The sequence below is a fragment of the Tamandua tetradactyla genome, chromosome 8, assembly GCF_023851605.1.
Source record: "Tamandua tetradactyla isolate mTamTet1 chromosome 8, mTamTet1.pri, whole genome shotgun sequence".
NCBI classification, from domain to species: Eukaryota; Metazoa; Chordata; class Mammalia; order Pilosa; family Myrmecophagidae; genus Tamandua; species Tamandua tetradactyla.
Window position 1 is genome coordinate 122,575,563 of NC_135334.1, and position 22,847 is coordinate 122,598,409.

A 22,847-nucleotide genomic window follows, 5' to 3' on the forward strand; every position below is an offset into this window, starting at 1 on the left:
AGGGTGGGGCAGTGTCATGAGTGTGCATCTTGGGGGTCAGTGGAGCAGCAGGCAGTGAAGGAACAGGGGTGACCAAGGCCTTTTCTTTGCAGTCAAGTGGCTTTTTGGAATTTGAGTCCAGAATATGTTTCTTGGGCAGGGTTGCATCTCGTACTCCATGCTAGCCTTGTCACGAAACACTTCACATCTGACTTTGGGAAGAACCCACATTCCACCCAGTCTTGCTGAGGCAAGCTCAGAATTTGACTGCTCATATCAGCAGGCAAAACACTGGTCAATTCCTAACCCCATCACTGACCCTGACAGACATTAGGCAGCTCAACATTGAGCAAAGACTTCTAATGATGACAGCTTCTCAACTTCTTTCAAGCAGAGATAGGTATTCTATGGCACCCCCCAGCCTGCGGGTCCAGGCAAGTCAAATGGGAGCACAATAATAGGTGTGCAGCCTATAGCTGCTCTCTGAATCTCAGCCAAGTATTCCTCCTACTAGTCCAGACAGCTCCGAAGTAAAATTGACTAGGCATAGCACTCTGGTTGCTGAATGGTAAGGGGTCTGCTCTCTGTCCCTCTCATCCAATCTGGCAGCAAGAGCCAGACTCTTGAGGCCTCTGCAGCCAAGCTCTTAATTACCTACTCTAATGTCCCTAGGAGGATGAATGGAAATGGCTGGTATGGATGACACATGTTTTACTTGAAGTGTCCTTCTTGGTTGCATTTGCTTTCAGGGTCCTTCTTTGTCTCTCTGGGTCTAACTGGCTGGGGGAGAAGCTAATGGGACTACTTCTGCCACTCTTAGATTCTGGCCACTGCTAGGTGTGGGGTGGACTTGGGAGAGATGCTTCATTAGGACAAGGGTGCCAAGTCTCTGCCTCCCTCCTGCCAGACATGGGCAAAGGTCTCCAGCAGGAGCATACATCTGACAAAATTTATTTACTCCAAGGCAAGATGATAGTAATGGTCTGAGCCTTTCAGAACCTGGTTTTCTCAAGAAGGAAGGAGGCCACGATGGGCCAAGCAAAGGCAAGCACTGAGATCCTAGCCAAGGGTTACCCAAGAAGCTCGTGGGTGGACAGAATGGAGTAAATTCCATCTCTGGTGCCCTGCAGGCAGAAGAAGTGGCTGGAGCTTCAGACCTCTCTTCAAGTCAAGACTGACACAAAAGCCACCTTAGGCTCTCTGTCTCAGAGACACCATGTACTCTCAAAAGACAACTTGACTCACTCCTCCTTTCTAAGCACCAAGAGCTGATGGCAGTGGTCTGCCCCCCCTCCCCCACACTCCAAGGACAGGGTGCAAGGGCACCACTGGGCTTTAGTGGCCATGCCCCTCAAAGTTGTCCCCCCGGCACTCATAATGCTGGTGGCTGAAAGACCGAGAGCAGCACCAAAGGAAGGGATCTTATTTAGGCACCAGCCTTTTGCTCTAGTAAAATCTGTTGGACCGAGGAGACAAGGGGTAGGGCTCTGATACCATCCACACTTCATTTGGGCTTCAAAAACAGGAGAATGAGACAAGATCCCTGCACCAAGAAGAGAGGACAGTCTGTTCTGAGAAGGGGAGAATGGTGGGGAGAGTTCCACCTCCGCACTTTAGGGCTGCAGCCATCTGTAGGACAGAACTGTGGAGACTAGCCCACCAGTCTTGAGACACAAACACAGCAAAATGTCATCATAATCAGCAGGTTCTGTGCTAAAAAATTATAACTACACAGCATTTTCTCCAGTTCTGACACCTTTTTTAATAGAAATCACTGTTTTTAGGAAACAAATAGCACTTGTGTAATTTTTTTTACAATGTTTCTTACCTTGATCTTAATTTAAGTAACACTAGGAAGACCTCAATATCTTTTATTTTCCTTTTAATTTAAAAAAAAGTTGTTGTTGTTTTCCCCAGATACAAAGATTTTTGCCCTTGCATAAAAAAACAGTGCCCCAAACGATGACACAAGGACTCACAAAGACTCACCGGACCTCACTGACACTATGATCCCTATTCTACCATGCAAGGTCTCAACTACCCTTAATCGGACTGTCAGCCTGAAAAACAGCTTTTCTATTCCTTATTTTAGTTTTTGTTACAAAAAAAGTAAAATAAACAACAAAATAAAACTTTCTTTTAACGAAAAAAGAACAAAAACAAAAATTAAAAAACAAAAAGAGAGAAAAGAAACGTTCAATTCACACACACCTGGGGCGTGTGCTGCTTTGCTCAGGATCTTCTCTTCTTATAAATATAGAAAAGGGATGGAGCTTGTTTTCAAGTAAAATCACTGACCCACCTTTTTTCCTTCCTCGACATCCACAGCCTCTTTCCCTGCCTCAGGCAGCGGCCAGCTGCGGCCCCTGGCTCTGCTTGTTCTTGGAGAGGGAACATAACCAGACCATCCCCAGGTGAATGTGCCAATCCACCAGAGCAGGGAAGCACTGGGACTGGCGCAAGGCTTGGGGCGCGATGGGGGTGCCTGTGTGGGGTAGCAGAGAGCTCTGGGAGAAGGACCTAGTGGCTAGTCTCGGTGTCCATCTCTCCTTGCACTCTGCCCCCGCTCCAGACCATATGAAATACTGCTCATTTGATAGACTTTCCCCACCCCTTGCTATCCCCCCATCCCCTCCCCATACCTCTTCTGGGCACTGGGATTGGTTCAATCTCAATTTCCTTTTTTTTTGGTTTTATAGTAGTGAAAGTTTGGAAACAGGAAAGCCCACACACTCTTTGGACTTGTCTTCTATACCTAAACAAACAGCTCTGCAAATAAGGATCTGAAACCTGCTTTCCTCCCTCCGCCCGTCCCTGCTCCCCACCCAAGGAAAAAAAAAACCATCGTGGCTGTGGAGGCTGCTGCAGGCACACACTGGTGTATAATAGAGAGAGTAAATATATTATTTCACTTGGCATGGTGCTGGCAAAGAACCTCCAGCTGGCACTATTTCATGTAACATGGTCCAATCTTTGCATGTACACACAGAATAAGAAGGATCAATTGGCAAACTGTGGTGCCACCTGGCACAAGCATCTTCTCTCTCTCTGGAACCAAAGAACCAAAAGAATTCTGTACTTTCCAGAAGAAATCCGGCTTTGCTTCTCTAGAGTCTTCAGTATTTTGCTCCTCCTTGCTGCCGGGATCCCAAGGCTTCCCATGGCGGGGTTCTGTTATTTAGTCTCTTCCCCCTGGTTACAGTTTGCTGTGCAGCTCTGGGAGGAGGGGGAAGGGGAAGGGGCCAGCGTGGAGGTGGTGGCATTGGCAGGGGGGGTGCAGTCCGGGCCATTGGAGATGGCCCCCACAGTGGCCTCAGAGTCTACAGGTTTGGAAAGGTCAATGCCGTGGATGAGGCGGATCAGCTGCTTTACTTTCTCCAGGGAGCTGTGCATCTCCTTCTGCCGGGCCAGGATGGTGTTCTTCATTTCCATGCATTTCTGCAGCAAATGAGACGCACAGCACTGAGCCTCCTGCTTTTCCAGGAGGCCTGACAGTCTCTTAGGGGAGGAGCTCCCTCTCCATCTCCAGATAAAGAATCCCTGCTGGCTAGTCTGCAGCCCCCAAGACCTTTATCCTGTTCCACAGTGGAGTGGGGGGCTACTACCCAAGGAAAGAAGGAGGCTCAGGAAACAAGGGAGTGGCTTAAAAACCAACTCTGCTTGATACCAGGACTTAAAATGTTAAAGACCCAACTCTCATTACTACTGTAATATTATAAAATAAAAGTCATTTAAAAAAAAGTTCCCACAGCTACTCTTGAAGCTGATTTTGGAAAGTTTTGGTATACTTTTGCCATGCTAATGGATGATCTTCAGGATTGGACTGAGCTTTCTAGGGCAGAAAATGAGCCAGTGATATGTGGATTCAATCTGAGGGCCTACTGAGGATTATTCCAGTCTGCAAGAAGTTAGAGGCAGGGCCTGGAGCAAGCAAGTGATGCTTAGGAGAATCAAAGGACTGCAGCAAACAGAGTTCCTTTTGCTCCGACTTGGGCTTGTGGCCTTTGGCCCTTGGCCTCCCACACATGCTGGCTTCGGGGTTGGGCAGGGAAAGGGATGTTAAAACCTGCATGTTGTGGGCTATAAGCAGCTCAACCTGGGGGGGTGTGAGGAGGCAGAAGCAGGCGGGTAGGACAGTGCAACTGCCGCCAAGTCCAAGGGACCACCTCACTCCAAACACAGTGACCTACTCAACAGAGAAGAAAACTTGCTCCTTTAGGGAGAAGCCTCTGTATCACTCCTACAAATACAGCCCTTTTCCCTACCTAGGCAGGCCAGGCTGGACAGTACTTACTTCCAATATTTGTCTCTAGAAAGCCCTCTTACTTGTAACGCTGGTGAGGAAAACCTAGGAATGCCTTCGGCATGGTGTGGAAGGGAAGGGTTATATGGCGGAGCCATTCTTGAGTTACTGGAAAGAATCATACATGGTGTAGTACTAGTAGTTTGGTCGGGCGATGGGGTGCAGTTGTTCTGTTTCTGTGGATTTTCATCAGCCTGTGAAGTTCATCTGTGGCTGATTACATCAGAGGCTGGCTAAGGGGAGTGCTCTCTGCAATGAGTGAGACTTAAAAGGAGAGTCAGAAGAGAGAAACAGCTCAGCAGAGCACAGCAGCCCAGCACACTTCAGCTAAGCGCTCAGAGCTGACAGACCCAGACATTTTGAGATACAGAGAGGAAACACCCGGGGAAAGCTGATTGAACCCAGAAGCTGGGAAAGAGGGCCAGCAGACATTGCCATGTGCCTTCCCCTGTGACAAAGAAACCCAGATGAAAGCAATCTGTCTTTCCTCTGAGGAACTGTAAATTTGTGACTAAATAAATCCCCTTCATAAAAGCTGGTGCATATCTGGTGTACTGCATTCTGGCAGCCTTAGCAAACTAAAACACAAGGGATCTGGTCTCTGTCTGCCCAGCTTCAGACTAAGCTCTACACTCCTCCCAAATAACACATACAGGTGGCGGGCACACTGTACTGAAAGAAGTTGGTGCCTGCCACCTTATCTCTTCAACCTGGAGACTGAAAACTGCTCTCAGATCAAAGCAGGAGGACGTTTCAGAGCCTGGCTAAGGCATCACATACCAACTGGAGGGCAAGCTCTTTACCTGACCAATGTTAATAAACGGAAGAACCTGAGTCAGCCCCTGAAAGCCACATGTCCTGTTATGTCCACAGAAGGTTCTTCATCTATGATCTCATGTGTTTGTGCGTCTTTCTGTCATTGAAGGCACACGGTTTACTTACGCTTATAGAACTGCTGAGCTGTTTCACCTTCTGCTCTAGTTGTTCTCGTTCTTGTTTTAGATCTGAACTCCATTTAAGTAACTTCTGTTTTTCTTCTTCTTTTGCTGAAAAAAAGAATAGGGACAGTTTTTAACAATAAATTCTTTGAAAAGGTCACTGCACAAAACTTGCCCACCTAGACTTTCCCTTTTATATAATGGGTATGCTAAGAAAACTGCCAGTGGTTTGGGCATGTTTTAACATGAGGAATTTTAAAAGCCAAAGCCAAAGCAACAGCTGACAATTTTCTCTCAAAATCAGTATTTGGCATTTGCTATTCAATGGACTGTTCTATTCTGACACCACTTCTTATTTTTCTTCCCCAAGAAGGAACTACACAATCTACTTTGAGAAAAAGCTTTTCATTTTTAACTTTCAATATTCTTTTGAAAACAAAACAAATACTGCTTTTCAATATACATATTTTAATTTTCTATTCCTTACCTGCTCGTACGACCCCCTTCCCCATCCCTTGGTAATCTATATTCTAGATTCTGACTCTGAGTTTGCTTATTCTAATTATTTCATATCAGTGAGAACATATGGTATTTGTCCTTTTATGTCTGGCTTATTTCGTTCAACATGATGTCTTCAAGATTCATCCATGTTGTTGCATGTATCAGAACCTTATTCCTTTTTACAGCTGAATTACCACATTTTATTTATTGGTTGATGGACACTTAATTCCTTCCATCTTTTGGCAATTGTAAATAATGCCACTATGAACATCCGTGTGCAAATATCTGAAGCAGGGTTTGAGTCCCTGCTTTCAAGTCTTTGGGTATATACCTAAACGTGAGATTGCCAGGACATATGGTAGTTCTATACTTAAATTTCTGAGGAACTGCCAGCCTGTTTTCCATAGTGGCTGTACCATTTTACATTCCCACCAATGAATTAGTGTTCCTGTTACTATTTTTTAAACAGTAGCCATTTTAATGGGTGTGAAATGGCATCTCATGATTTCTCCTTGCATTTCCCAAGTGGCTAATGGTGATGCTAAGTATCTTTTCATGTGCTTTTTGGTCATCTGTACATCTTCTTTGGAGAAATGTCTATTTAAGTCTTTTGTCCATTTTTTAATTGGGTTGTTTATCTTTTTGTTGTTCAGATGAAGGATTTTCTTTATATATTCTGGATATTAAACCCTTATCAGATATGTGGTTGCCAAATATTTTCTCCCATTGTGCAGGTTGTGCTTTTATGTCATTTTACTTTGATGATGTAGTCCTTTGAGGGAAATTTTTAAAAAATTTTGTGAGGCCCCATTTATCTATTTTCAGCTTATATGTATTTTTTAAACCAGAGAAGGCATACAAAAAAGGGGATACAGTAATTCTTTACCTGCTTTGTAGGCAATATAGGAATGAACAATTGCTAAAGTTCCAGGCCATGGAATTGCTTCTTCCTTTTTCAGCATCTGAAAAGATTTTAGAATTGTACCTTGAGAAGGAGGTATAAATACACATCCCCTACATGCACAGCAAGCAGTGGTGTCTGTCATAGACAGAATGGAAGGATGGCAGTGTTGTATGACCCTAGTCTAAAGTTTCTGGGCTACAAAGTTTCAGCTGTCAGCCTGGGGGAATGAGGCTCAAAGGCAGGAAGGGCCATCTCAGAAAGAGGTTGGGGTCCGCCTGCCTGTTCCCAGGGAGTTCATCTTGCTCTCTTGGATATGCCACATGAGTCTGACCACTTCTGACACCGGAACCACCAACAGTAAAATGGAAGTCTCATCTGTGATCTGACATGTGCTGCTGACTCAACTTTGGCTTTATATACCCCTCTCAAAGGGAGTATTGCCAAGGAAATTAAATATCAGTTCCAAATAATTTTGTACACTGAGTCTAAAGAATAATTTAGACTCAGTGTACAAAATTATCAGAGGGTCGTGAAGAAGCATCAAGATGAGAACATGGAGAGAATTACCTCTACTACAGCACAGAAACAGTAGGATATGGGCTGAGATTAAAAGGGGAAAACCTGAATTCTCTCAAGTCAGGATTCCTAAGAAAGTCTGCTGAGCTTTCTGGGCTTAAATAAATACTTTATATACTTCTAAAAAAGGTTTTTTGCTTCCAAAAAAGCTTATAATAAAATCATAAAGAAATAAAGATACATGGATAGGTGAGAAAAAAGAGATCAGAAACCAGAGAAGGAGGGAAGACACTAGGAAAGTTAATATGTCTGCCTTTCAAGTCTGTAAAATATCAAGATATCACTTTAACTACAGTTAGTTCTCCGATCCTGAGGTGGCCAACAGAGATTAAAAGTGAAACTACTGCCATTTAAATTAAGCAACTGATTGGGCACTTTAATTTATGGATTTTATTTCCAAAGAAGAGTTTCAAAAGCATATGCTGCCTTTGGAATGTTTTCTTAAGAGAGTGGAGCAGAAAGCCTTGAAGGGTCAAGGTGACAAAAAGATGAAGTCATTCTAAAAGGAAGAGCTAGGGTCTTGCCACCTGTACATGGAGTCATTTCCTCCTGAGCACAATGGAGAAGCTCTGAGGGACCGAATGCTGTCTGAGTGAGTGTTGTGTCATAAACAGGGAGAATGTGGTCTGGAGAAGAACTAAGGGGACCAAGAAGAGATTCCACCATCGCTAGATCAGAGGGGAAAGGATGTGGCCTCATCCCATTGCTTTTACCTCCTTTCATCTCCTCACCCTGTCTAACCCATAGTACCTGGTCCTGACATCTGGGGCAGATCCACATTCCCTTGGGAATTGTTTTCAGAGGAGGGTCTAAGCAGTCCAGATGATATACACGGGAACACGTATCACACATCAACAACTGGCCACTTTTTCTGCAAACACTGCAAAAATCCTCATGGATATCACCCTATGAAATTGAGAGGAAAGGTAAGAGAAAGGACAAAAAAGGTAAAATTTAAACACTGACATACTCATTCTGGATACATATAAATGTTTTAGGACAACTGGGCTGCCACAGCATAGTAACTGCACTTCCAACCATTTTCAAGAGTGTCCAGGAAAAGTAGGAATTCCCAGTAGCACCAGCCCCTCCTGCTCCTTGTAGCTCAGGTTCCCTGGCAGGAATCTGAGTTTCCTTAATTTTAACATAGAGTTTACTGAAAACTCCTGCAGTCAGTTAGACCAAATTAACTTTACAGGTGGAAGTTCAGCATTTATTACTGTTTTGGTTGAGTCCAAATCACAAATCTGAAAGTTCAGAGAAACTAAAATCCATTTATCAAAGCATTTCACAATACAGCACAAATCATTATCATTTTGGGGGGGGAGTTAAGAAGGGTTGAGAAAGAAGTCAGACAAAAGAACAGAGTTTTACAAAACTCTTTTGCTCAGAGAAGAGAAATACAGTGAAAGTTCAAATGGAAAAAGATTAAGTCAGAAAGCATATTAACTCATACAGAGTGTTCTAACATAAAGAATTTAAAAAGCCAAAGCAACAGCTGACAATTTTCTCTTAAAATCAGTATTTGGCATTTGCTACTCAATGGACTGTTCTATTCTAAGCGGCTTTATTTCTCCCTAAAAAATACTTCACCAGATGGAAAAAGAGCAGTTCCAATTCACTCTGTCTCTCTCTCTCCCACCCCCATCAGTAGTGGTTTTAGCACTCAGGTAAGTCTGTTGGAGCTCTCTGAATAGAAGGCACCATCAGAAAAACAAACAACAACAACAACAACAAAAACAGAACTGCTTAAAATTTGGAGAGAAAACCACGGAAAAGAAAGAAGCTATTAGTGAGGTGTTTTCCAGCAAGCCAACCCCCCCCTATTCTCAGATGGGGATTGTTGCCACTAATACCAAGGGAAGGGGAGAGGGAGGGATGTGCCCTGGAGGTTGACCCAGAGGTCAACTCCATGGCCTGGATTAGACCCTTTAGTACTTGCATTGTGCTGTTTCAGATTTCTAGGTTATTCTGCCAGAAGGCCTAACAAGGAAATTTTGCACAGGAAGCGATGATAGAGCAATACCCAGTTATTCCTTTCTATGCTACTGCCCCCTCTACAATGACCAGTGAAGAAGCATGCTTTCATTGACCTACAGGTTCTTGGAAGGAAAGAAAACTTTCTCTAGAATTCACTAGGTTGTCTGGCAGCACTGAACACAGGCTGCAAGAAGTTAAAGGATGTATCATAGGGCAGATGGATTTTAATCTTTCTTAGTAAGGAAATGTCATCTATGATGAGTAAAAACAATACTCAGTACATGTGCAAAATACTACAAGAGAATGCAGTCTGACAGTACAACTTCTAGGCACCAAAAGAGGTAAAATTTCGTCCTTAGGATAATAATGATTTTTTTCTTTCATTCTTAAAATAAGGCTGCACATATTCTTCTAGTAGGAAGTAGAAGACCCTGCACCTCAAGTTGTAAGTCTGCAAATTCAGGAAGTTTATAAAAAATTATGATTTCAGAGCTCATTTTACACGAGCTATATGACATAAATGAGGCAAATTAGACATCTTATCCGGAGGGATTTGGTAGGGTAAACAGAGTTCTACTCACTTTTCATTGCTCCTGAGAAAGGAGAACATCAAGAAAGGGAAGGTAGAGCGTAGATAAAAAAGGCTAAATAATTTATTTCAAATTTCTAAAGGAAATTTAAAAATCCCTATCCTATTTACTATCTTATAGCAGCAGTTCATAGTCTTTATGGGGTCTGGACCCTTTTACACTCTTAAAAATTACTGAGGACCCCAAAGAGCTTTTGTTTATGTGACTTATTATCTACTGATATTTACGATATTTTAAAATTTTTTATTTTGAAATAATTATAGATTCACAGGAAGTTATAAAAATAGTATGCCAGAAATTTTTAAAACACAAGAACACACAAGCACACACATTCCATTAGCTGTCAGGGTAATGACACCATCATATGTCACATGGTTTCTGAAAACCTCTACTCTTAACTGTTAAGAGAAGGAGCATGAAAATGGCAAATGCATTTTTTTAATTTTATGGACCCTGAAAGAGTCTCAGGGACCTCCAGATCACACTTTGAGAACTGCTACCCATGGAAATGAATATAAAATGCCAAAAATATTTCTTCCATACAGAATTGGTTCTTTGCCTAAAGAGAGCAGAGAAAGTCCCAAGGAGATATTGCACCAAGTCAAAGACTGAGGCTTTAATGACTGATCAAATTATTACCATAAATCAAACGGTAAGTTGAAAGACAACTGACCCATGATTCCTTGCTAGGAACTGAGGACACATATTTGCTGGAACACCTTGATTGGGCTATGTCAACTTCATCATTTGCTAAATTTTTTTGTAATGTCAACTTATCTTCCCTTCTCATAAAAATATGATGGTGGCAACAAGGTGCATCCTGAGGATTAGTGTCTGGCTGGGTCTTGAATTACCAACTACTAGATGGTTACTGATCCCCTGGAAATGCCGTTATTGTTTAATTAATGTTGCTGGGGCTTATGCTACCCAGCAGCAAACATTCAGAGCCCTGAGTGTTGATTTTAATCACTGCCACTGTTGGGAGACTATAAAAGTAGAAGTCAATTATCTTTTTAAAAAACCTATTCCACTGGGTTTTACTTAAAAGGTTCTGAACATATTTAGTGATTTCAGAAAAGCTTTCTTTTATCTTTAGATTTCTGAAAAGAACAATGTTTGCATTTTAAGACGAAACCTGATGAAGCTTTTAGTTTGTGATTTGATCTGAGTGGATCCTTTCGGTTCAGTCTCACAGAAAACCATAAATTCCTTCAACCAAAAATAAAAAAACAAAAATTATCTTATTTAGGAAAGAGACTCATGTGCAAAAATACAAAACCATCTTCCCTGGCTTCTGTGTACTACTTTGGAGGGAGACCTCTATCAAGAAGCCCATGAGCTGGCAATCCTTTCAGCCATGCTTTAACTGAGGAAAAGTTGGGACAATTCTTTGGTAACAGCCAGCAAGATATCCGAAAGGGACTCTAGGTGCTCATTAATAGGACAGGTGAAGTCAGAAAACCTGTACCAATTACTAATGCCAAAAAATCAGAAAGCAGGACTCAATTCTGAATCTTTAGAGCAATGCTGAGTCTGCAGCCACCAGCTATGTCCAAGAAAGACAACCTCCCAGAGAACACAACTCTTCTATGACCCTGGTTCTCCAAAGGTAACACTTCCTTTATTTCTTCTGGAATGTAAATCAGAATGTTCAAATGTATTCTTTTGCTCTTTGCAGAGAGGTAAGGCCATAAACAGTAAGTTCTGAGGATCTTCAAGCCCAAAGGACATTTTATCTGAAGATAGTCAAAAACAAGCTCTGTAACTGACAAGAGAAATGGGACACATACTTTCAAACCTAAGGATCTCCTCCTCAAACCTGCCCCTCTTGTATTCACCCTCCTCCCCTTACTTTTCAGCCTATGGCAACTTCATCCTTCTAGTTGTTTAGGTCAAAAACTTTGGATTCATCCTTGACTCTTCTCTTTTTACCACAACTCATGTCCAATCCTGCTCACTCTTCAGAATAAATTCAGGCTCCATCGCTTTTTTCCATCTCCAATGCTACCATTCTATTAGGCCAAGCCAACATCTTCTCTTGCCTTTATGACTGCAACAGTCTCCTATGGTCGTCCTGCTTCCATCCTATCCTCCTCTAGTCTTGTCTTCTTGTATCAGACACAGCGATCCTTTTTTTTCCCCTAATCACATTGCTTTTTAAAATTTTTTATTTAAATAATTTTATTCTATTCTAAACAATGTCAATAAGTGCACAATCAATGGCTCTTGGTATAATCACATAATTATGCATTCACCACCACAATGAGAAACATGCTCATTCCTTCTGAAAACACAAGCAAACAAACAAAAAAAACTCATACCTCTTATATCCCCCTATTATTGATATTTAGCTTTGGAATACTGCCTTTGTTATAATTAATGAAAGAATATTACAATGTTTACTGTGAACTATACCGCTTTTCCCCCATTTATTACACTATTATTACCACCTTGTAACAGTGATAGACATTTGTCCTAGTTCACGTAACTACCGTCACTGTCCACTTTATATGGTCCCCATTTTTATCCTCTAGTTTTTCCTCTGGTGATACACACAACCCTAGCCTTCCTCTTTCAACTATACTCACACTCAGCTTTGTGACTCACACTTACGTATTGTGCTACCATTACACAGTGCTGCCCTATCCATTTCTGATCCTTTACAATCAACCTTATTGAACATTCATGCTGATCCTTTTTAGAGACCCAAATGATTTTGAAAATATCTTAAAAGCAATATATGTAGTAAGGAATCACCAAAGGATGCTAAAAACACTGAGTAACAGTTTGTTGGGGAGGTGGATACTTAAACAGACTCAAAGCTATCTCCACCAGAGGAAAACAGCATCTTTACAAGTGGAGACATTTGAGAGAAACCACTGTGAACAATAGATGAGAGTTCACAGCACCCCCAGTGGATACCATGTACCTCCTGTTGTGATGCACTGAGAAGGGCTCCCTCACTTATTTAGTGGTCTATAAAAAACACATACCCCAAACCTAGTCTTCAAGAAACAATCATTAAATCCAAATGGAAGGACATACCACACAGCTTCCTGGGTTTTTTTTTTTTTTTTGCATGTGCAGGCACCGGGAACTGAACCCGGGTCTCTGGCATGGCAGGCAAGAAATCTGCCTGCTGAGTCTGGGCTGTTTTTAAAAATATCAATAAAAGACAAAGAAAGGCTGAAAAACTGCTCCAGAGTAAAGGAGACTAAACACAATACCATGACAGTAACTCCCAGGGGTGATCTTGGATTGGATCCTGGAGCAGAAAAAAATAATGCCACAAAGGTCAGTATTGGGACAACTGGAGAAATCTGAAAAGGAACTCTCTATTGTATATTAATACTATATTAGTGTCAAGTTTCCTCAATTTGATAACTCCATTGTGGTGATAAAGGAAAATGTCCTTGTTCTGAGTAGAGACACCCTAAGGTTTTAAGTGTTTGGGGGTAAGATTCATGATGTCTGTAACTTCCTCTCAATTGTTTCAGCAAAAAAATGCACGTGTCTGTGTGTGGTGTGAGTGTTTATGCACATGGAAGGGGGAAGCATATGTGGCAAAATGTTAAAGACTGGTGACTTTAAACAAAATGTGAAGGGTATACCTTTGTTCTTTGTACCATTATTGAAATTTTTCTGGACATTTCAAAGTTTTCAAAATAAAAGCTGAAGAAAATTATATTACCTCCTACTCATAACTCTCCACTAGTCTCCCATTTCACTCAGAGTGAAAGCCACAAGGCCCTGCACAACCGGCCCCACCAGCTCTTCTTCTTCTCTCGCCCGCTCGCTCTTTCCCAGCAATCCAGGCACTCTTTCTTGCTTTTCTTCCGATATGCCACGCACACTCCATCTTAGGCCTCTGCACTGCTGTTCCTTCTGTATGGAACACTGTTTCCCCAGAAACTCCCAGGGTTCACTCCTTCACTTCCAATCAGAGAGTCTTTTTCTCATCACTCTTCATAAAATTCTAACCTGCCATAACTCCGTATGTCCTTATTCTATTTCATTTTTCTTCACAACACTTATCACTACCTGATCTATTATGTATCCATTTGTTTTCCAGCTACCTCTTCGCAGGGAACATAAGTGCCCTGAGGGCAGAGGTGGTTTTGTCCCCTGCTATGTCTCCAGCCTTAAGCATGGTGCCTACGCTGCAGAGCAGTGCTCAGCGGGTACTTGTTAAATTCATGACTGAATGGGAAGCTATCACAGTCGTGTTTCTGCTCATTTGGAAACTTAGAGCACCAGTGCACACTCCTGCAGCCTCTGGGTGAAGGGTTACTTGATGCTTTTCAGGAACCTATTCTGATGAACTCTCCTAAAAAATGTTGCTTTAAAGAAAAGACTTCTAGTTCTTGAATTCTATGTGAAGTAGGAAATGAGGGCTGCTAGGGGAACATATGCCTTGTTCCTTTTCCCCACCCCCAAAACACCGATAATAGAAACTTTGCATACCTCACAATTATATGAACTGAATTTCCCACCCCATCCCGCTTTCAGAGAACTCATTCACAGCACATCAATTTCAGACTCTGAAAACTGATTGAACTTCCTGATGTTACATTTATTATGATTCTCAAGGATATGGAAGAACTAGGAATGCCTGAAGTATGCTGCCTTACATGGCACAAAAGTGTAGGGATATTTCGCCATGTAGTGATTATCGCTATTCCAGAATTAGTCAATGTGATGCAAGTTGGTAAGGAGACAACAAATGATAATGGTTTTCCCCAATTTAAGCTCTCAGAAAGAAAATGAGCTTTTCCCAAGTTACTTACGTCTGTGGAGGTGGGGCTGGGCAGGGACACAGGCTGAACAGGTGCAGGGAAAGTGAATGTGGTCTCTGTCTTTTCATTTTCAGGGGAGTCAGGATGACTGGATGGGGGGGATGTTGGGGTAAGGGCTCCAAACCCCAGCACTGCATTGTATTTTGGAGGACGACCTATATACCAAGAGAAGGGAACAAAAGGGAAAAAAGGGGGAGGGAAAGAAAGGTGGAAAAATGATCTCACATACCTTTGGCCAGTGTTCCTCATTGGCTAGCATGGAAAAGGAAGTGAGGTAGCAGACAGAAGGTTAATATAACAGTTCCAAAGAGAGGTAGAGAAGCAAAGATTTAAATGTCATTAGAAACATCTACATGGATCTCAAAAGAAGGGGGGGACTAGTGAGTCTTGGAGAAGGACAGCAGGTGCTGGATTATGTTAAAGGGCCTTGCCTTGTGCAGACTGCAGTGAAGTTCCTGGACTATCACAACACACAGTTTCTAGTTAGCGAACCAAGACGCCAAGGCACAATGGGAATCAAGGCCAGGACTAAGAGTTTATTTTATTCTCTTATATTTTTGATGCATTGTTCTCTAAGGTTTCGCTGCTACCATCATTCTTTCAATAATATCAATGATTCTCAGTCCCCATAAACTGATTTATTTAGGATTTCTGCTTTTCTTTTTCTTTCTTGCCTTTTGGTCATTGTCATTCTTGCCAGGGTGAAAAGAGACAAAGGAAAGAGGCAAAACTCAAGTTAATTATTCTTGCCCATTGCTGATAAATCTAGTGAGAGAAAAAGGTCTGGGAATAACCAGAAACTGAGAGCTAAAAAGATGTCTGTATTTGATAATGAATTTATCACATTTACCGAGGCTCAGTACCCACCCCAGGTGATTCAGAGTGGTTGCCCCTACTTTACATCATAAACGTTCTGGTGAACTATATGTCTAAATACTGCAACTGTTTTGAAGTCTCAGGAAAAGCATGTCGCCAGCACCACTGCTGAGAGACCTGGCATGAGCAAGAGCACATTCAGTCAAACCCCTGGCTACAGAGGACCTGAGGGGTGCACGGAGTCTCGGCTCACCACTCCTGCTTTACAACAGAGTCATGGTCCTTGTCCTTTAAGGGTCAAGGACACGGATTCTAAGCTGTGAGCGATCAGAGGGCATTTTCAGCATAGCAAAGGGGGAAAAAACCAGAGAGGTACAAAATTGTCTACAAGCAATGGTGAGTGGTACATAGGATCATGGCTTTGCCAACTACTATAATTTATATTAGGATTAAGCACAAGAGTCATGATTTTGCCACACATTATACAAATATTACCTATCTGTGTAAAACTGGCAACGCCTAAAGTACAAAGGCAGCTCTTCTTGGTCTGCCTTTTGTAGGGACTCAGTGCTGCTGGAAGGGGAGGCAGAAGGCGAATGCTCTTTGTCTACTCACAGAAGGCACATCCGAGGCATTGTGAATGCAGGCTTTTATCCTTTGACCTTGACAAGAGATGCCAAGGTCTTTCTGGCTCATTTAAGCCCTGTACTCTTAGCAGTTACTGCCCACTAGCAGGCCAATTAACTGTGGCCTCTGGCTGAGGGCTCCATTCTGAGAACTGCATCAGAGCACACTAAAAAAACTGCTGAAATCAACAAAACAACAACAAAAAAACCATGGCACAGGTTACTGTGGTCCAGGAATCAATATGAAGCAATAACTTAAGGATTCCCATATAAATATTTTTAGTCACTTGAAGGACAGGGCTGAAGAAACATTAGAATGGGTCACTAACAGTGGGTACATTCTCTTTGTCAAGGAAGAAGTGGTGACAGTATAGTTGTAGTCCTGCCTAAGGCAGACAAAGGGTCTGGATGACCTCCCAAGGTTCCTGTAGCCGAGATGGTATGTGCATACACAAAAATTAGTATGCTTCTACACTCATTCTGCAACCTTCTTAGCCTTAGATTCAGGGACACGTTATCATGGGGAGAAACGGACCTTGGGGTGTACTGCTGACAGCAAAGAGCAATTTTAGTACCTTGTTCATGAACTCAAACCCTGAGCTATTAAGAACTATTCAGACCTGCATGGTGAGAGATGTTGCTGCTATTGCTGCTTTTACTGTTATTTTTTCTGCTCTAAGAGGAAAGTGGAATGGCCATGGAGAGGTTGGAAATATGGGAATGGAGCTGTTTAGGAATTTCTGCTTTGGGGAACCTGTTTGACAGTGCCCTTCTTTTCCTTATCTGGAGAGGCCCTCTTCTCAGAGATTCCAAATTCACTGTGTACCTACTTCTCCTCTTCCTGGGAAGTCTACAGCTTACAGCAACTTAGCCTTGTGCTCTGGCCTTGCTGGCAGGAGGATGGTGTGGACACTATTAAGAATACCTTGGTATTCTGTTCCGCTTAAGGAGGCCAATATGCTGCCTCTTACATGGTGTTCTATACACTATGCTCTTCATGGATGGCCTGGGAGGCTTGGGGCAGAAATGCTGCATTAAGCCATTCCCCTGAGTCAGCTTTGCCAGAATCCTAGGAAAGTCAGCTTTTGATTCAGCATGCAGAACTTTAATAAGAAGCCTCACTTTCTTCTGAGAACAACAACAAAACTATTTCAAGGGATACAGGAGTTAGACAGCACTTAGGACAATGGGAAATGGGTGGAAGAAGAAACAACACAGTGAGCAAAAGCAACAGCAAGGAAGCGATACAATAAAGTACTCACCTCTCTTGCGGGTCCCAGGATGCATTGTGCTGTTCAGGTATGTGACTGCACTCTTCTTACGCTTTGAGAATTGAAGAATGGAAGGTGACTAATTGCATGGCATGGCTACTACTAACACTGGCACAAGCTAAAGACCAAGCACAGCATGACTGTCAACATGCCAACTAGTTAAGTGCTAACCACCCCAAGGTCTCAGTGCTAAAGGATTTTATTATATAACTTGGCTCTCAGAATATTCCAGATTGGTCCACCTCTGCTTCAGATAACAGGTGTAATGAAATCAGGATAAATTAAAATTTTAAGGTAGGTTTGCTTCTGGTCAAACTTAGAAAAAAAACTAAGGGGAAAGCAGTGGATAAAAATGAGATGTGATAAGCAGAGAAAAATCCATCACCTCACAAAGCTGGCCAAGTGCAATTAGGGTGCTGCTCTTAAGCAGGTTTTCAGATGGGAGGTACTAGTCAAGTCACAAAATAAAACTGGGACAATGAGGGAGGGAAAAGCGCTGGCCAGGAATACCTCTGGCTCAAAGACGGCTCCACTGTATACTGGATTTGCTGTCGTTCTCCTTTTCCGCTCTTGCCTCTTGCTTTGGATTTCTTAGGAAAGGAGAAGGTTCGGATTAGAAGAGAGGTATGGAGAAACTAAAAAAACACTTAACTTCTTTGTTTATCTACTGGTTTTCCCATGACAAATCAGAAATGGGGAGCAGAAGGCAAACACTGTGTTTCACTGCGTTTCACTGCATCCTTAGGCAGACAAGGCAGAGGCAAGTACAGAGCTGGAAATGAGTATGGAGGACGATCTACTCTCACCTTTCAGAAAGCAAGACCACACTGTCCCAAAGTGTGGCTCTCTGTGAGCAAGAACTTAACAATAAGCAGCACTTGCAAATAAGCTGTCCTGCCTTTTCAGATCATCGCACACAATGGTGTGTAGAGCTTTATCCATAAACCTAGACTAAGTGACCAAAGTTCACCATTCTTAAATTAAATAACAAGGAGAGGTACACTTTTGTAATTATTCTTTAGATTCTTATAACCTAGCATGACTGAAAAGTATAGACAAGGTTTTGTCAGATGTCATTATAAGGGACAGTTGCTACTTTATGCTGTCAGGAGAAAAAAAGTTCCTCTAAGTGAACAGCAGTGACCTTAATCCAGGGAGCTGGAGAGTTGTCCCCAGGACAGTAGTGTGGACACTGACAGGAAGGGGAGGGTCCAGGTGTTACACAGAGGGAAGGCCATTTTCCCTCTGAAGGAAATAAAAGTCCATGCTGGTTGAATCACACTCTATTTGTATTCCAATTTTCTATTCTAAGAATACAGTCAAGAGCCAATTTCAGGAACAAAACTCTGGGCCAGAAGCAAGGCAGCAACATGAATACCTTCACTTACCTTCTAGATGGTCATGTGTCACCAACCCCAGAGACACCATGAAGGCAAGTTTCTGTGCCAGAGAAACAAAAGAGGAATAGACTTCAGTTTGGGTTAACACAAAGCCAATCAAGTGCACATTCCTAGTCAGACTCAGAGAGCAGGCATCTACCACTCTCAGCAGCAATGGAACCACTATGGAAGCCTTCCAGTTTAAGAGGGACCAAAAGAGAACCACTGTGGCCTAGTCTTCAACTTATTCAATGACAGAAATCAGTATCTTCAATTATAAAAGTTTTCAGAAAAATCTTCGTAAAGGAAAAAGGATTTCATACTCTAAAAACATGCAGAGGGTTAGAGAGAACATTCCATATAACAAAGCTCTTATACGCTATGGACGAGTTCTTCTCTTGTACTGACCAGGGTTTTGTCAATTTTTACTACTACTGATTAATCAATGCCAACTCAAAGCTAAATGATTTTTGAAAATGGTGCCAGGAGGTTCTACTTGATATTATGATTTTTCAGTCAAACACGGAAGTAGAAATTATGGAGTGGTTTCTCTCTGAAGACAATTCTGAGGCCTCCATCAGAAGGCAGGCTGATTAGAATACCACATCTCAAAGCTGGAAGGTTAGATACTTCAAGATGGAGAGAGCAGCAGATTGATTCCTATTTGCTCTTTGGTTGCAGTGGTCTGGAAAGTTTGTCTTCATTTTCTACTGTACTACTGCATGTGTTTTGCTTTGTTTTATTATTATTTATTTTTTTTAAAAATTAAAAAATTTTTTTTTAAATACCAAAAAACACCAAACAAATGCAAACATTCCTAACTTTTGATCATTTCGTTCTACATATATAATCTGCATGTGTTTTTTAAATAAGCCAAATTATATATCATCAGTTTCTTTCTATGATGAATAAAGAACACCATCGATTGTTAGGTGACACTCTCCCACAGAGTTATTCATACCACAGTTTGGTCTTTAAAGATCCTGACATCTCATCCTCAAAATTAAGTATTATGAAATTTTGGCCAAAAGTGATACAGGTTCAGGCTATTCAAGATACTAAGTGGTTTATGAAGATAAATCTCTTGAGCAAGCCACCTGAGAACACAGAAATATCTTTCATGGTCCTAAACAAATGTTTTAATTTTATCACTTATTTCAAAAACTTAGGTGGGCTCCTATCTCTTGAGAATCAGAGTATTTCAGGAAGGAAAAGCATTCTTAGGCTCACTGCCCATTTTCTATACTGCACAATGAAATGGTACGCATTTCATGGTTGCTAATTACCTACAGTTCTAATTTTCATTATTCCTTCTAAGTTTAAGATCAGAAGGCTGACCATAAACCGCTTTCTGTCAATAAAGCAGTGTGTGGACTGACATTCAGATGTATCCTCTTTTAATCAAGTAATAGCACCCTTCTTGGCCACTCACCCACAATTTGTATTTGCCGGTCTAGATCAGGTTCACAAAATAATTATTAAATGAAAAAAACAACAACAAAAACCCTCCTCTATTTACCTTTTCAGCGATAAACAGAAATGTACTTTCCCTCAAATATGTATCACACATGTGCCAAGAGCTAATCTGCTCTCTTTAGAGCAGTGGTTCTGCTCAACTATAAAGTGAAATATGTGTTAAGTCATATGATAGTACTTGCTTAGCCACACCGTATGAAAAAGATATGAGATACTTCTGTTTCTTTTCACGAGTAAATTTTGCTAATACTTGCTCTATTTTTCTTCCTTCAAGCATAATACTTGCCATTCATTTTGTGGATGGTGTTACAAGTTTCTTTACAATTTGTGTGACTAGTACTTGCTTTTGGTTCAAAGTCTGGTCTCTTTTTTGCAGATAAAATTAAACATTAATCCACGTCATCTCAGAAAGAATTCTATTTTGTACTTGTTTTAGAAAAAACCTGGACTGGCTCAATAAATCACTGCTCAAAAAAATTTGACATGAAGCTCAGATGGCTTCCTGCCACTATTTGACATGGTTTCATTACACAGAATGCACTAGGGATAGAGGGAAATGGATTACTGGGCTAATAAAATTCAACTATCAGATATTCATCATCATAGCACTGATCCACATTTTTCTTTTATAGCCGCTTGTGCAAAAGCAGCACACTCAAAAATTCTCTTGTCTAAGGACAGATTCACATTTTATATTTGTACAAGAGCCTTGTTTGCTATTTAGATTTACAAGGCTTATCTTCAGTTGTTGTACAGATGTTACTATTTTCATCCCTACTTTTATGCTTCAATGAACTACTTTTGAGCTACTGATTCACTGGGGATTTGGGGAGCTAATGCAATAAAATAGTAATTTAAAAAATGCATACTTAACAACTATAATCGATAACATAAATAGACATTAGCTGAAAGAAACAGACACCTTAGAAACATTTGGCAGAGACAAACAGAATGTAACAATCATTAGGAATGCAATGGGACAGTTGTGAAAATGATCACTAATCTTACATTTCAAATCTGTAATATGTCTGTGAACAATACTGTTTCACAGCTTTTCTTCTGAAACAACCAAAATGCTTGTATACCAGCTCATGGCCCTCACAGACTCTATACACTCTAAGAAATCTGTCCTATGCCAATCTGACATGACAGTAACATTACTGAAGGATAAGCATGTACTAGAAAAGGCTTTGAGGGGCCAAGGAAAAACAAGTAATTCAGAAAACAAGTGATTCTCTTGGTGTGTGACAATAAACCACACACCACAGACTAAGAATGCCTGTGGAGGGGCAGGCCTACCTGAGGGTTCTCTTCCCGTTTTGGTTTGGGTGCAGCAGGTGGGGTGATAGTGCGGCTTTCTGTTTGTTTCTCCTCTGTTTCTGCGTGGGATTTGATTGCCTAGAAGAGGAAAATCAAAAGAAAAATTCAGAATCCATCTTTTTATTAAAAGAATGAAAACAACAGTTTAATTGTAGCCAACAAGAAAGAAAAGGAGAACATACTCAAATTGAGAACATTTTAAACAACGAGCTATTATGGATTTCATTTTTGGGGGGAAAGGAGAGGAAAAGTATAAAGCCATAAATGGAACAAATATGAACCTATAAATACAACAGCCTAAATTATACAAAAAAAAAGTAAAAAACTCATATTTTAATTCCTAGGTACACAAATGAAGTTTGCTTCACTTGAAGCTTCATTTGAAGTCTGAAGACTGCTCTCACTGATTTCAATGTATTTCAGAATGCGGGGGCAGTTTCCCAGAAGCAAGCCCACTATTGCTATATATGGGTTGAGCTTGGCTCACAGTGAGGTGAAGATCTGAATGATCTTCATAATCTAAGAGATGCTGCACAAGTATCCTCACTGGGGATATTTAAACATGACTGTCACCCACCAGAGGAGAGACACAATTGCCAAGGAAGGGCCATTTTGCAAAAGGTGACATCCTAATTTTCCCCAGCCCCTCACTCCAAAAGCATCTATCCATACAAAAGAAACACCAGTATCAATCAGATGTGATTATCTAGCAAACTGGTAGATTAGGCTGGCATTCCTATTCTCACCATGGCCCGATAGCTAATTCATTTTATGAAGACCCCTGGAAATACTGAAGTGACATTAGAAAAGTAGATATAAAACTGTAAAGCTAATTTCATTTTCAAATTAAAAAAAAATTCAAGGATATTAATGGTCTTTCCATGTAGCAACAAGTAATTAAATTAATGGAAAAGAGCCAAATCAAAGACTTCAGTCCTACTTTAGGGCATTAAAAGTTCTCAAACATCATCATGCTGTAATTTATCTTACTAGAGCTAAAAAATGAATACAATTGCACAGATCTTTCACTCTCTTTCTTGACCACTTGCACATCTTCACCTGCTTTCATATTATCAGATGAGGAAAGGGTGTGCATCCGCCTCATCAGCGCCGGGACACTTACCGCGAGAGTGCTTCATCTGTCACAAACGCTGCCTTGTCACTTTTAATAGCCACCATGTCATGTTTCCTCTCTTATACGCTAAGTTATTTGAAAGTAAGGGTTGTTTTACACCTTTTTGCATCCCTCTGTGCTTAGTACAGTGCCTCACACAGAGCAAGGCACTCAACAAAGAGCTGACTTTGATCTTCTGGTTACGGAATATGATCTACCGGACAAGGCACTGAAGTCCCTTCTCTGCCACCCCCCCCCACACACACACACGTAATTTT

At 41.4% G+C, this 22,847-nt stretch overlaps 1 protein-coding gene across 22 annotated transcripts in view; it reads right to left on the bottom strand.

The window, feature by feature from the left end:
• Positions 1–1,716: 1,716 nt before the first annotated feature.
• The window catches only part of PHF21A (PHD finger protein 21A), a 289,223-nt gene continuing 268,092 nt past the window's right edge, over positions 1,717–22,847 (bottom strand). For all 22 annotated transcript variants that reach the window (XM_077114531.1, XM_077114528.1, XM_077114525.1 and 19 more), the window contains 9 exons: positions 21,435–21,533; positions 18,669–18,720; positions 17,791–17,870; positions 17,272–17,332; positions 14,559–14,722; positions 7,952–8,107; positions 6,608–6,683; positions 5,225–5,328; positions 1,717–3,417 (listed from right to left, as the gene is read on the bottom strand). In XM_077114531.1, the coding sequence (XP_076970646.1) occupies positions 3,154–3,417; positions 5,225–5,328; positions 6,608–6,683; positions 7,952–8,107; positions 14,559–14,722; positions 17,272–17,332; positions 17,791–17,870; positions 18,669–18,720; positions 21,435–21,533 (1,056 nt within the window). In that variant the 3' untranslated portion in view covers positions 1,717–3,153. The remainder of the gene's footprint in view (positions 3,418–5,224; positions 5,329–6,607; positions 6,684–7,951; positions 8,108–14,558; positions 14,723–17,271; positions 17,333–17,790; positions 17,871–18,668; positions 18,721–21,434; positions 21,534–22,847) is intronic.